Consider the following 15,338-nt stretch of genomic DNA (forward strand, 5'->3'; position numbering starts at 1 on the left):
GATCATGGTGACCGCTCGCTGTAGAGATACAAAAATAATACATCATAAAACTGTCATTGTTTTCCTAAAGACACACTTTCATTTTCTTTTTTGTATTTCTTTTTTAAAATATAACAAAAAGTAATTTGGCACAATGCACTTATTTTGTGCATACATGTTTTTACATTGTACTTATATTTTTCAAAAAATGTGTATTTACTTTTAAGCAATTAATTTAAGTAACTACATTTACATTTACATCCATACCACCAAACCTGTCCCTAATCTTATACCCATATCCCACTTCAACAGCAGCAAACTTGTTTTGCAATACAATATGAACTCATTGTATTATTTTTGATGCAAGTACGTAGTAATTAAGGCCACCTAATATAAAGTTTTACCAAAGATTGAAATCGGTAACACGCACAAATATATTCCTAATCAGAAATGTTTTCTGAGCATCAAATAAGCACATTAGAAAGATTTCTGAAAGGTCATGTGACAGAAGACTAAAGTAATAATGCAGAAACGTACATTTTAAACAAATGAAATAGAATACAGCTATTTCAAATTATAATAATCTTTCAAAACATTACTGTTTTTGCTGTATGACTAATCAAATGAATGCATTCTTGGTGAGCATAAGAGGCTTTGTTCAAAAACAATAAAAAAAATGTTACCATGTCTGGTAACATAAATGTGTCAAATCCAATATCTACTCTAAAATCTCAAATATACTGTATATGCAAGATTTGTTAAAACACGTTCCGTCCTTTGATATGCCAAACAGTAAGGAAAGCCTTAATTTCGTTCTGGTGTAGAAAGTGTACTGTATATTAGCACTTAATTGGCATGTTTATTACACAGCAGTCAAAATGTTACTCAACTGAATCTTTCGTTTACTGCTGGAAGTGAAAGTCAGCGCCAGGCACGATGAGTCACTACAAAGCATCTCTCTGGGAAACAGCAGCAAATGAATATTTATTTGAGCCACGGAATAATGGAAATGTCATCCTTCTGTTTGTTTTCATACTACTAACCGCAGATAGATTCTCATTGACATGCCTAATGCCAGACGTTCAAACGCATCTCATCCGCATTGGCCCATGCTCCCTGCGTGTTCAGTACGTTGACTGATGCGAACTCCACAACAAGCGTTTTTAGAAGCCATCTGCAGCTGATGGTTTGAAACAGTTGATGTCCTCTGGCAGCAGCAGAGAACTCTCACTGATGGAAGAATGGATGAACATGCAGTCTGAGACGGAGTGCGTCTCACGCAGCACCCCGCTGACAGGATAACGTTACGGGAGGTGCATTCATGTCGCATACACACATGGCCCCCCCAAGGGCATGTCAGGATGTAACCTAAGAGCCAGAAGGGGATTAACCAACCTCAGTCCATTCATTACACTGACACAGCCCTAAAGAGGAGAGGCGAAGAGAGAGAAATAAAGAGAGGTGAGTTACAGCCACTAATCTCCAGCGCTTCTCTTTCCCCCGACCTTCACCCTTCATCTCCAAACGGGGTCGTGTATATACACTCCAATAGATGTTTTTGAAAGAAGTCTCAAATGCTCACAAGACTGCATTTATTTGCTCAAAATCAAACAGTTTTATAATGTAATTTGTTTCTGAGAAGCAAAGCTGAATTTTTAGGAATAATTACTCACATTCAAGACACATTTCTTAATGTTATCAGTGCTGAAAACAGGTGTGCTGCTTAATATTTAGAAGCTATGAATATTTTTCAGGATGTTCAGAACAACATTTGAGGCAGAATTTTTTTCATAAAATTAAAAAAAAAAATTTATTATATATATTTTAAATACTGTATGTCTATTGTTTTATTGTTTTTATTAAAAAAAATTCAGATTTAGTTTTACATGTGCTTAATATAAGTACTTATATTAAGTATATGCTGCCTTGGCAACTAGCTAAAATAAACTAGTTTAAATATACTATTTTAGGTAAAAATATTTTGAATATTTAAGAAACACACAGCGAAGGAAAGTTGTGACGTGTCTTTTAAATGTTTAGAACTGCAATTGCTGAGGGCAAAAACTTTTCCTAAATGTGATCCTTGAGTTTATCTTAAATGTGACATCTTATAAATTACAACAAACCTCAAAAATTGGCTACTAATTGAAGTGCTTATGCAGATAACTGCCAGACTGGTGTTGTTTAAGTTTGGTTTTGCTTTTCCCACAGACAAAAAAAATCTATGCCATAATTACACGGGGCAATGCACTAATTTTGCTTGTTCATTTTCTTCTAATTGCAACATTTATTGATGAGAAGTTGCAATCTTTGTAAAGCAGCTGTGTGTTTGTCTGTGTATGTAAACACTTGATATGCACATATGTGGGAGTGCACTGTACCTGTGTGCATGTCGTATTTCCCCATGGTTGAAATGCTTGGCAGGGATGAGGAGGTGTCAGCGATTACTCCCATGGAAATTGGTGTCCAAGTCAGTGCTGTGTGTTTGTTTTTTCTAATTACCATGGCAGCAGCTGTTCTGATTGGTAGCACTGCCTAATTAGCAGGGTAAGAAAAGAAGACTCTCAAGATGCCATGCATTTCATAATATCGTCAAGACAAATGGCTTTATTCCATACAAAAAGAGAAGGTGGGTTTGGAATGGCTTTTGAAATAGAGGTATTGAAGCTCTTTGCAATGAACTCTCTCAAAAACATTGTTCAACAAAATCAAAGAAAGAAAGAAAAAAAAGTGTATTGTTTAAGCTTTCATTGCGTTTTCATTGCCACATTTTCATTATACCTCTAACTTCCGTTTGACTTCTAAACAAATAATAAATTTCAAGCAACTGTGTGTAAGCTTTTACCTTGAAATAACAATTTCAAAATAACTTACGCTGAGTTAAGACGAATGTCTTGTACTGCTTTCCAATGCTTCCGATGTAAAGGCAAATTGCTTTACTGCAGCAACAAATGCACGTGCACAGCAATCCACTTCCGTTACAACGGTGGTGTTTTTACGACAGTAAATTCCGCTCATTTAACTGTAGGGGTCTCTAAAGTCGCAAAAAATATATAAACACACAACTTCTCTTGGAGATTTCACTACGTCCCAATATCCACCCTATCTGAACTAAGTAGTATTGAATTTTTTTTATTTGAGAATATAAAAATGCCTCAAGTTTGTGTATATATATATATATATATATATATATATATATATATATATATATATATATATATATATATATATATACACATTTTAAAATGTTATTTTTCGATCAACATGTAATTCACTTAAATTTAAATATATATTTATATTTTAAGAAATCCTAATCTTTGCATAATCTCTGCTAATAATAACTGTAATTACATATAATAATAATAATAATAATAATAATAATAATAATAATAAATGAATAAAATAAAGTAAGTAAATGTTAGGGGTAATGTACTTAATGGTGATGAAAATATAGTCATTAAAGATCCAAATATATGCTTATTTGATTTTGGGGGGTGAAATGTGACCCCTAGACATGTTTTTTCAAATTTCAATACAAATGAATAGCCTTTGACAAAAAAAATAATTACATAAAAGGCAATAATCCAAGACAATGTGTCAAACAGCCTGGCATAAGCCTCTTTCTGAAATTTTCATTACACGCAGTAGCACAGATGATAAGTGACCAGCCACTGAGTGCCACAATCATAATGCAGTAGCTTCCAAAAGCAGACATTCAACAGATATCAATTTCACACAGATCAATTCTTTTGTTAGCACTAGGCCAGTCTGGATAGGAAATATTTCTATTGTCCTGCGCTGACCTTGACCAATGTGAACATGTAATGATCTCCAGCTTACACGTTCACTGGCAGTGGCTTCCTGATCAGTGACCCCAAACCCCCATCGATTTCTGCCTTTGCTCACCAGCGAGTAGTAAATTAGCGGCACTGAGGCCATGCAGTCACCAAGCTAATATTTGCTGGACCGTCTAGACACTGTGTGTCAAAGTACTTAATCTGTATTTTATGTCCCTCACAGTTGCGGTCTATCGTATTTCCGCAGCACTTAGAGTGCAAGAATTCATCACCAAAGCCAGCCATTGAAAGAATGCTTTCGCTTAATTTAAATTCCGATTAATAATGCATTGCTATTTGTAGGCTCATACGGAGGGCATGACCAAAAATGCTCATGAATATTTAATTACCCCGAGCTCTTCTTTTACAAAGATGAATCGCCCCTGTGCTCTCTTGACGGCCGCTGCTGTGCAAATAACCTGTTTAATCTGTGGCTAGCCAATCCCCGCTTGTGCAATCATGACAGAAATCAGCTACAGATCACAGTGGAGAAGCCATTCCATTATCAGAAAGGGGGATTGCTTAACACGGGCTCGGGAATGAGGACACACATACACAAACATAATTACTGACACAAGTTCCCTCTCGAGTCCAGGACCGGAACGTGCCCGAATGAGATAAAGAGAGAGGGCGAGATTGGTGTAGGAGAGAGCTGCCATCTTAACAGCTTTGTGATGACGATGGTGGAGGCTGAATACGAAGAGAGTATCTGTACTACTCACCCTCTCCTCCCTGTGTGTCAAAGCACTCATTTATTGAAGATAAGATTGAGTGCAAGGGACACATCAAGGCTCACAACATCACTCTTTTCAAATCTGGGGTAAAAAAAAAAGCAATTCTAGTGGCGTTTGAAGGATTTAACTGTGTCCTTGCAAAAAATAATTTTCATAACTGTATGCATTTGCCTTTCTGTAGTGGTGAAGGTTCTTCTATTCAACGGCACAAGATGCAAAAAATGAAGAGCCTTTGCAGAAAGTTTAGTATTTGGTTATATTTACACTGTGTTATTTACACCCTGCGCGTTTTGTTTCTTTGTTTGTGGTTTAATAGTTAACGCATATAAATAAAAAAAAGGTCCTGAAAAAAAAGACTCTGAATCACCGCCAGACCGAGTGCGTTCGTAATTTGACGAAGCATCTAGGTACAAATGGCTAATTGCAAAGACGTGATTCTGTTCAGCAGATACAGGTCAGTCTCTTCGTGTTTTCCTCCCTCCTGCGCTCGCTCAAGCGCGCCACCGCTTCAGTACCATGGAGAGCTCTGCTTTCTTCATAGGAACGTTCAGCCAATCGACGCTTTTCTCAGACAAAGCCACGAGAAAAAAAAAAAGTCATGCCTTAAGCAATAACCAGTTTGTTGTATGAAAACGGGAGGCAATTGTTTACTCCTTGCTACATTTAACAAAAACGCCCTTGAGTGCCAAAAGACTTTTAAAAGTTTTTTCAATATTGCATTTGTCACATGCGAGCGACGAAAACTGTTTGGTAGGTTTGCAGTGCGTTAACATAAAAACTACCATATCGAAGTTGATAAGCGCGGAACGTGAGGTAACCATAGCAACGTTAGCAGCTTTCCATTAAAATTTTGAAGTGAAAAACGATATTTATACAATCACCTAAAAGGTGACGGATGACTGTTAATTAACTGCCCTAGAGGATTAAAAAGACTATTTTGGCAGCACAAAAATGAACCCTACAGAACCTCCCCAACACTGCGTGAGAGAGCGCGTCTTTGGAACTGTTGCCGTCGTTTAATCTCGAGTCTTGTTTTGGACACTTTGTGAATGATTTGCGTCGTGCGCACAAGGCAAAACACAGAATCGATGCTCTTGTCTTGTTGGGCTCCGATTGGGCGAGTGGTGGAAATGTGTCAGGCATATGCTCGCCGTGGGCGGGAGTAGACATGTGTTTATAAAGCTCCGTGGGGCGGCGACAGTGTGTTAAAAAGCAAACGAGAGCGCACGACAGAAAAACCCTCGGTTCACCCGATGTTAGGTAGGGGAGGCGGGTCGCCCTCTGCCGCTCCGTCTCCTCACCTGTATGGATGACCACTACAACCTCATCGACTCTCCCTCAGCCAGCCACAGGGGGACCAACGCAGATAACCACGGTTACGCGGAGACGGAGAAGGACATCATGACAGTTGTGGCGTGCGATAACATGCTGGAGGAGACCGCGGCGCTGCCCAGTCACCTGTCGCTGGATCGATACGAGCCGGACCACGAGTGCTGCGAGCGAGTGGTCATCAACATCTCGGGGCTGCGCTTCGAGACCCAGCTGAAAACTTTCAACCAGTTCCCGGACACGTTGCTCGGAGACCCGAAAAAAAGGATGCGCTACTTTGACCCGCTCAGAAACGAGTATTTCTTTGACAGGAACCGACCCAGCTTCGATGCCATCCTTTACTACTACCAATCCGGGGGTCGCATCCGGAGACCCGTCAACGTTCCCATTGACATCTTCTCGGAGGAAATCCGCTTTTATCAACTTGGCGAGGAAGCCATGGAGAAATTCCGCGAGGACGAGGGCTTTATCAAAGAAGAGGAGCGACCGCTGCCAAACCACGAATTTCAGAGACAGGTTTGGCTTTTGTTTGAGTACCCGGAGAGCTCTGGACCTGCCAGAGGCATTGCTATTGTGTCTGTCTTGGTTATTTTGATTTCCATTGTTATTTTCTGCTTGGAGACGCTGCCTGAGTTTAGAGATGACAAGGACCCCACGACTGTCTCGCCTATTGCGAACTCCACTGGTCCTTTCGTGTCCAGCACTTTCACAGACCCTTTCTTTGTGATAGAGACCCTTTGCATCATCTGGTTCTCTTTCGAACTGCTCGTGCGATTCTTTGCGTGCCCCAGCAAGGCTACTTTTTCCAAAAACATCATGAATATCATTGACATTGTGGCTATTATCCCTTACTTCATCACTCTGGGGACGGAGCTGGCCGAGAGGCAGGGCAACGGCCAGCAAGCCATGTCTCTGGCCATCCTCCGCGTTATCCGTCTGGTGAGGGTCTTTCGCATTTTCAAGCTCTCGCGCCACTCCAAAGGCCTCCAGATTCTCGGCCAAACCCTCAAAGCCAGCATGCGGGAGCTGGGACTCCTCATCTTCTTCCTCTTCATCGGGGTCATCTTGTTTTCCAGCGCCGTCTACTTCGCAGAGGCCGACGACCCTACCTCCAGTTTCAGCAGCATCCCTGATGCTTTCTGGTGGGCTGTGGTTACCATGACGACGGTTGGCTATGGAGACATGCATCCAGTGACCATTGGAGGCAAAATCGTGGGATCTCTGTGCGCCATCGCTGGCGTGTTGACCATTGCGCTGCCCGTACCTGTCATCGTGTCCAATTTCAATTACTTTTATCACCGGGAGACTGACGGCGAGGAGCACGCGCAGTACCTCCACGTCGGCAGCTGTCAGCATCTCAACTCCACAGAAGATCTCAAACGGACACAGAGCACATCCTCCCTCAGTAAATCGGAATACATGGTCATAGAGGAAGGAATTAATAGCGCTTTCAAACAGCCAAACTACTCCAACCAGAACAATCAAAACTGCGTGAATATTAAAAAGATTTTCACAGACGTGTAAAACATGTACAGTGCCAGACAGTCTTACAGTGATCACCACGATGGCACCGGTGCGAATGCGAGGTGCTGCTGCGTTATTTGGGTACAACGGGCCTAAAAACCCCCTTTTGAGGGAAAAAGTTACCTTTTTTTTTTTTTTTTTGGTCGGGTTCCAAAGTATGGATTTATTTCTGCTGAATGTAGATGGAGCTTTATCGTTTGAATAAAGTAAATGCTACAAGTAGTTTGTTTGGATTAAATAAAGGCAGCTAGAAGGAAGAATTTATCACTGTATGCAAAAACTTTTGATATAGCAAGATATTTTCAGAGTAACATGCAGCCAATGGTGTAGCTATTTTTAGTTTATTTACTGGCTTTTGGCATTTCATGGAGTTACAGTGTAATCGCAGTCAGATTTCATATTTTTAACTATAGGATTTAACATAAATTCACTTTGCACGTATGTAACAAAATGAGTCCCTCCCAATTATAGAATACAATTAGTTGCACTCCAGGTAATCTGCACTATCATCCTTTACCAACTTAACTGAGTTTTCGGGTATTCAACAGGTACTGAAAACCTCTTGCTATAAATTAAATAACCGTAATGATTTCTATTAGCTCCATCAGTCTGAAAAACTAAACAAGCATTTTCTTACTGCGCCCTTCAAGATTCAGTCTTTTGTCGTTGCACACCTTATGAATGAGGAACAACAGGTGTTTAAGAAAGCGCTGTGGTAGTTTTTGTTGCTACTCTGTGTTTTGGGAGTATGTAAATCACAAGGGCCTTTTACCCCGAGGGGCCTTTAGATCCGTTGTACCCTACATCTTACGGAAAAGCCAGCATATTACGCTAAAGTAAAGCAGGGCGCTTTTTTTTACTAGAAAGGTGCCAAACTCCGATTCACGTGTTGCATCCGTCTACAGCACAAAGGATAAGGTTCAGGTCAGGGACTAAAAAGAAGAAGCACCCATACTGCAAATATTGTGCTCGTAAGTCTGCGTTTGTTATCAGTGTTAACATATAATCATCATAATACGTTAGTATTCGCAATATCTTACGTTTTGTGGCAAAGTGAAACAACCGAATACGTGTCGCTGTTAATGTGAGCAAACTGAAGGTGATGCTGTGTTGATCATATGTATTTTGTTGAATATATGAGTGATTCTTCAATTAGGGGATACATTTAATCGTAGATTTTAATAGGTCTCTTTAATTGCTTTTTCATAATTGTAAGAGTGCTGAAATGTTACATTTGCCAGAATTGTCTTATACCCAGACTCTGATAACTGCTCCTCTGAAGTCATTTATAAAATGCATTCAAATCAGGGACAATTTAAGTACTTTTTAAGTAAATTGCTATTTATGTTTAAAATTTGCCAATATTTTACAACAAAGAATTGCTTGACCCCAATACTACTGTAATTTTGTACATCAGTTAACTTACTTTACGTTTTTCAAGAAAATGTTTCCTAGTTTTGAAGTGCATGACAGAATATCATTAATTTTAGGAATTAAGAAGAAATCACAGCTTTAGAGTAGATTTATATTAGGCGTCATAACCAAACATTATTATTCGAATTTTTGTTTGCATTTTTATTAATTATGGTAATTTGCTCATTAAGATAAAGACCATCTGATCTGTATTCCGTGATAATTAATATAAATTAACACAGGTTTCTAAAAGTGCCCCTAATTGAAGAATCACCAAAACATCTCAGTGCAGACTTCATTTAAACGCAGTGAATGTGGAAAAGAAAAACAATACGTTTTGTTAATAATGTAATCAAAACTTTGTGTGTCTATTGAATCTGACTTGCTTGTACCAAATGATATTGGTTAATACTGAATGAAAGCAAATATATCTTTATTTTGTGATCAAGTTGGGCGAAAATGTAGTCATCTCCAGATTATGTAAAACTCAAATCACGTCTAGCCTATAAATAGAGCGTTCGAGATTTTCCTCAAAGCGAGACGTCACAGCGCTTCTGGATTCTGGGGGAAAAAAAATAGGAAGCATCTGAAAAGGTGGCTCGGATCGTGGTGGAAAAACGCGGCATGGGAGACTACCAGATCACAGACTGAAAGACTGAGAGATCACGCCTTGAGTCCGCCTTGTGATGCAGTCTCCATGGCGACTACTGTTTCCTGGGTAACCCCCTTAATGTTACCATGACATCCTCCCCCGTTGTCAGAGCAACGCTCCAGATGGTTCACAAAGCCTGACTGGCAAAATAGAGCGCGAGAATTGCCATCAGAAAAGGATCTCGATCCTTTATTGGATGTATCTCCTAACATTTTACAGCCTTGATCTAACGTTTAAAAATGTTGCAAAGCAGCTTCCTCGAATCGTTTGGGTTTGTAAACCATCCAGAGCCGATGCACTCCCACATATTTTCCTTTTTTTAATCGTTTACAAGCGACTGAATGCGTTGCATGGGAGAAATGATTGACGTTGACAAAACAGAGCGAAAGCATGCCGTGCATGCAAAATGCAAGCGGTGCATGAAGTAGGTTGCGGTGGCTCGGGCGCTTTCTCTTTGTAGCTGTCAAAGCGTGATTGTGTATAGGTTATGGGCGCACTCAGGCGTTCCCTGTTCGGTTCTCCCGTGGTGAAGACAGGACGAGAGGTGCAGCGTGAGCTGATTACCGGAGGTTTCACGCTGACGCTCCCGTTGACGGGTGTTAGGGGCCACGCGGCAGTCCGCCAGACACTTTCCAAGCGCTCAGTCAGAGACGATCATTCTCAACCTGTAGACCTGTGCGCTTCACCCAGTCATCTGCGCTCTCAGACCTGGTCGTCATTTCACACTACCCATAGAGCGGAGTTATTCAATTCATTCATGAAGGAAACACGTATAAACTAATTATTTGTAAATCAAAACAAATCTGCATGTAATTTATTGCTCGATGGGATCTAATTATATGTACACGTTAATAACACCAGGTATGTGATGCATTGACTGGTGTGAATCTAATAGGTACTTGCTGACTTGTTGCTCAGTGCTGCCATCAAGTGACAAGATCGTGCACTGCTCTATTCGACAAAGTATTCCTGTGCAAATCTGGGAAAGCCGGGTTTAACTTTCCGAACGAAATATCTGGCAACAATGCCATTTAGATGCACTAAATGCTTTTTTTTTTTCTAATGCATTTTTTTTTAATAGACCCTATGGGCCCCCAAATGTGATCTAACTCGTTTGAGGGTCCCTCATGCTGAAATTTAAAAGGCATCTATATAGTTTATTTTTTGGTATAAATAATCTATTTATATTGTGAAAATGTATATCATTAATGTCTACACTGTAAATAATTTTTACCTCAATCTATATAACTTAAGCTCAGTTGCTGCAAGAATTAGTCATTTAAATGTAAAATTACATTAAGCCATCATTTTTACAGAATAAATACATTTAGTAATATTTAGAAAATGTTTAACTTCTATTAATTTCCATTATTATATTGTAGCCATAACATTGATAATATGAATTATTTCTTCACTTTTTCTGTATGCCTATTTTTTTATTTTGTTTTCATATTGAGCATATGTATATCTATCTATCTATCTATCTATCTATCTATCTATCTATCTATCTATCTATCTATATACTCTATCTATCTATCTATGCTCAATATGAAAACAAAATAAAAAATAGATAGATAGATAGATAGATAGATAGATAGATAGATAGATAGATAGATAGATAGATAGATATTACTATGATATACATACAATTATTTATGTATTTATTTTATCTTTTACCATTTTTACTTTGAATTTCTCCTAATCCCCCTAAAAACTAGCAAAATAAATTCAGCCTAATTTATTTTTCCCTCACATCCTCAAAAAACATTTTTTTCCCTCTCTCTGAAACATTCAAACATCCCTGTGACTAGGAAGGGCTCAGCTGTGATCAGCTGTGAAGGATGATTTCTTATTATAGTGTACGTGTGTTCGTTTGGTGCCTGCGCTGACTCTCACATTCGCTAGCTGTTATATCCGAGGTGTTAACACAGAGAGCTTGCTGTCTGAGGTGTTGTGGCTTGCATGACACCCCTCAAAATTCAGGTTGACATCTTCATCCTAAGACTCACAAGTCCATTAACTCTTTCCTAAAGGTGCTTATAACTGTGCCTTCTTCAAGAAAGTTAACCACCTTTTGTGTTTCTTTCAAGGAAACACCCGGGATGTCTGTTCACTGGAATTCTGGAGTTTGCCGTCAATAGATATGAAACGTGCTTGTGACGTATTCCAAAACAACGAAGACAACAGGATTTAGAAGGTAAACGTCTTGTACTTTTTCTGGATATTGTTGTGCTATCCAGCATTATTGATGTACCTTAAAATGCAGATGATTCTTATCATAGCTGTTTAAACCAATATATCAAATACATTACCAGTCAAAGTCTCTTTATTTGATCAAAAATACAGCAAAAATATTAGAATGTGGCCATTAGAATATTATTACAATTTTAATTGAATATATGTTAAAATGTAATTTATTCCTGTGATCGAAGCTGAATTTTCATCATTACTCCAGTCTTAAGTGTCACATGATCCTCAAAAAACATTTCTTAGAATTATTGAAAACAGTGGAAACACTATATACATGGCAGTCTTTGATAAATATAATGAATAGAATATTTTAAATAGAAATTGCTTGTAGAATTAAAAACGTTAGCAATCAATATCAAGCATCTGAATGCATATTTATGCTTACTGAATAAAATTATTGATTACCTTTTATATAAAAGAAGTTAATGAAAAAACATAAAATATGTAGGTCATATAGCTGTTGTTTTTTATATCTTTTAAGACCGATGCTGTAACGTGTGGAAGATAAATGAATCATTTAGCATGAGATTGTATTGTGGTGAATGTTTTTATGCACTGTATTGATTTACAGATAAAATGCTGTTTGCTCTACAGAGCGAAAAAAAAATATAACCTCTAATCTAACCTAATTCTCATTAGATTAATATATAGTCATTTTCGGTAAACTCATCTCATATGGTGCTGAAAAAACATATACAAATCAGATTAATCATAGCTTTGGCTGATTCCCGTTTGAATGTAAGCTTTATTTTTTGTTACATGTTTCTTTTAACAAAAATATTAATCAACACAACTGTTTTCAATACTGATAAGAATAATAAATGTTTCTTTGAGCAGCAGATTTCTGAAGGATCGTGAGACATTAATGGCCAGAGCAATGGGTGCTGAAATTCAGCTTGGTCTTTGTCACGGTGTGGTTAAGGGAAGGAGTGCTTGACAAGAATATAAATCTTTACAGTTTTAATCTTTCACAAAAGAGTAAATAATAATACTGCAGGCAGGCAGGCAGACTAGAACCACACATAATCAAAGACGAGACCGGACGATTTAACAAAAGACAAACTTATAAAGCCTAAAGTAAATGACATAATTAACTGAACACACCTGAATACATTGAGACAATTAACTGAAAGTAGGGCACACAGAGCATGTGGGACAAGAAAAAACAACAACAGAGTCCAAATATGTGACAGTCTTCGCATAAATAAATACAATTTTAAAATACATTCAAATAAACAAAAATCAGTAGTAACATGATACAATATTTTTCCTGTATTTTCTCTAAACAGATATACAGCATCAGAAATCAAAATATCAAAAATATAAAAGCATCAAACTTTTGAACAGTAGTGTGTGCCATGAACTTTGCATGATTAAGAAAACGTTTATAATTTCCATTTACAGAATTGTAGCGGTCATGAATGCGTGCACAGGCCATAAATGTCTTTCAGGCGAATCGGCTCAAATAAGCGTCAGATCGAATTCCAGAGGTGTCGGATTCATATCCGAACGACTCTGCCACAATTTATGCTCTTCAGGTGTACGATTGCAAGACTGTTTTCCTTTGATAATATAAAAACAAATATAAATTGATGTCCTTTCACAGATGATTATGCAAAGTTTTTTGTTTACTTAACCTCGAAGGCTCCGGTAAATAGAGCAGATTCTTTTCATTTATGCTGCCTTAATTCCTGAAGCTCTTGGCGTTGTTGTGTTACTGGAGCAATTTACCAGCGTATTCGTTTTAGGTGTGTGTTTGCACTCACGACGTGTTAATAATCTCATCTAGTCATCTCGCACTCGCTCTTGAGTGATATAACTGTTCTATCATTGTCACCGGAGGTGCCGCGTCTGCTTCAGTTCATTAATTAGCCGGAGACAGAGGTCGACTGAAAGGAGAGTGAGATAACTGTGACAGAGAGACATTATAATGCAGAGCTGCGCTCAAGTAGGCGGTATAATATATAAAAGTCTTTCGGCTTGAAAGATGTGTTTCCCTCTCACTTGAGCGTGTGAGTAAACTGCTTCATTTCATCTGTCACATTCCAGCAGCGTAATACGTCCGTGTGTGTGTGTGTGTGTGTGTGTGTGTGTCCGCCGCAGGCTTCGGCGGAGATCCACGCAGTGCCTAGGACCGACGACCAATAGAAACGGAGGCCATTAACCTTTCTGCTACCAAAACAGAACTGAACTCACCTTCAAACAACACAGAAGATGCCCGCATATCTCTACTGCCAATTTCCATTTACGCCTGACTGAATCACAGTGAACCACAACGCTCCAGAAGTGGCCTTTTTTGGGTGAATTCTGCAGGTTCACATTTAATACGAAGAAAGCAATACGAAGAGAACTGAACTGTTGAACTGTTGGACATGAACTGTTGGATCATCTACGAGACCACTGCCAGATATTAATCAAGCTGTTTTCTGGTGTCCATCATGTATTTACAGTTTAGCTGTTGTTGTGCCAGATGTGAGAACTATGTGAAAACTAAATCTTTCTTGCTCTTTGACCATATAAATAGTCTGAAAGATATTTTGTCTCATATTGCGTATATAATCGAACGAGGGAATCACCATCTGAGCTATTTCATTCCACATACTCTCTAGAAGGGTATTTAAAGTACTTAGGCCTGGTTTTAAAGACAGGACTCAATCTAAGCCGGATTAGGCCAATTAGGACATTTAAGTAATTTTTATAAATATGTATTAGAAAAATTACTGGTGTGCTTCTTAAGACAAAGCACTTAAAAAATTTAAAAATGCTTGAATGTCACTGCATTAGAACAATATATCAAACCAAGCAAATGATGTTACTTAGATTTTAAATGGTAAAATAATATATGAACAGTTCAAAACACTTTTCAACTACAAATGGAAGACTCTGCTCCTTTACGTGACAGTAACATTTCAGAGGCCTGAAAAAACAAACGAATAAAGAAAATATTACCTACAAAAACATGAATTTGTAAAATTGGTGACACCATGTACATATGTGATCCTGGACCAATAGCAATAACCAACAATATTGTATGGCTCAAAATTATTGATTTTTTTTTATGCCAAAAATTATTAGGATATTAAGTATCATGTAAGTATCAAGATCATGTTCTATGAAGATATTTTGTACTGCAAATATATAAATATATAAAATCATTAGTATATACTAATCATTTCTGATTAGTAATATGGACTGCTATGGATTTGAGCAACTTTGTAGGTGATTTTGTCAATATTTTGATGTTTTTGCACCCTCATGTTCTAGATCTTTGCCAAATATCGTCATTTCCTAACAAACCATACATCAATGGAAATCTTATTTGTTCAGATTTTATATGTATGAAAATCTCAATTCCAAAAAACCCAGGTTTTCTGGCCCAGGTTCACATATATCTGTGTGTAGGTGTGCAGTGTCACCAGCTACTGGCCTGAGATGCATAATACACAGCATTTATAAATCATTTGACTATACACAAGACTGCAAACAAGACAAAGGAAAACTTTTCAGATTTTAATACATGTTGTGTAAACATACTCAAAAAGTACTGGAAACCTTCTGGTTACCCAATATTAATTGATCATTGTTATATACCTCATGTAGCCCCGCCCCTTTTCAGCACTA

General features: G+C 38.1%; 1 protein-coding gene across 1 annotated transcript; it reads left to right on the plus strand.

Annotated features, from left to right (window-relative positions):
- The first annotated feature begins 5,557 nt into the window (after positions 1–5,557).
- On the plus strand, positions 5,558–14,252 carry kcna3a (potassium voltage-gated channel, shaker-related subfamily, member 3a). The gene is made up of 3 exons (XM_043242682.1): positions 5,558–9,533; positions 11,558–11,664; positions 13,821–14,252. The coding sequence occupies exon 1, from the start codon at positions 5,855–5,857 to the stop codon at positions 7,400–7,402; it is 1,548 nt and encodes a 515-aa protein (XP_043098617.1). The 5' UTR covers positions 5,558–5,854; the 3' UTR covers positions 7,403–9,533; positions 11,558–11,664; positions 13,821–14,252.
- Positions 14,253–15,338: the final 1,086 nt, after the last annotated feature.

The sequence above is a fragment of the Puntigrus tetrazona genome, chromosome 6, assembly GCF_018831695.1.
Source record: "Puntigrus tetrazona isolate hp1 chromosome 6, ASM1883169v1, whole genome shotgun sequence".
Classification (NCBI taxonomy): Eukaryota; Metazoa; Chordata; class Actinopteri; order Cypriniformes; family Cyprinidae; genus Puntigrus; species Puntigrus tetrazona.

Coding starts and splice junctions, on each gene's coding strand:
- kcna3a (XM_043242682.1), top strand. CDS start 5,855: ATGGATGACCACTACAACCTCATCGACTCTCCCTCAGCCAGCCACAGG.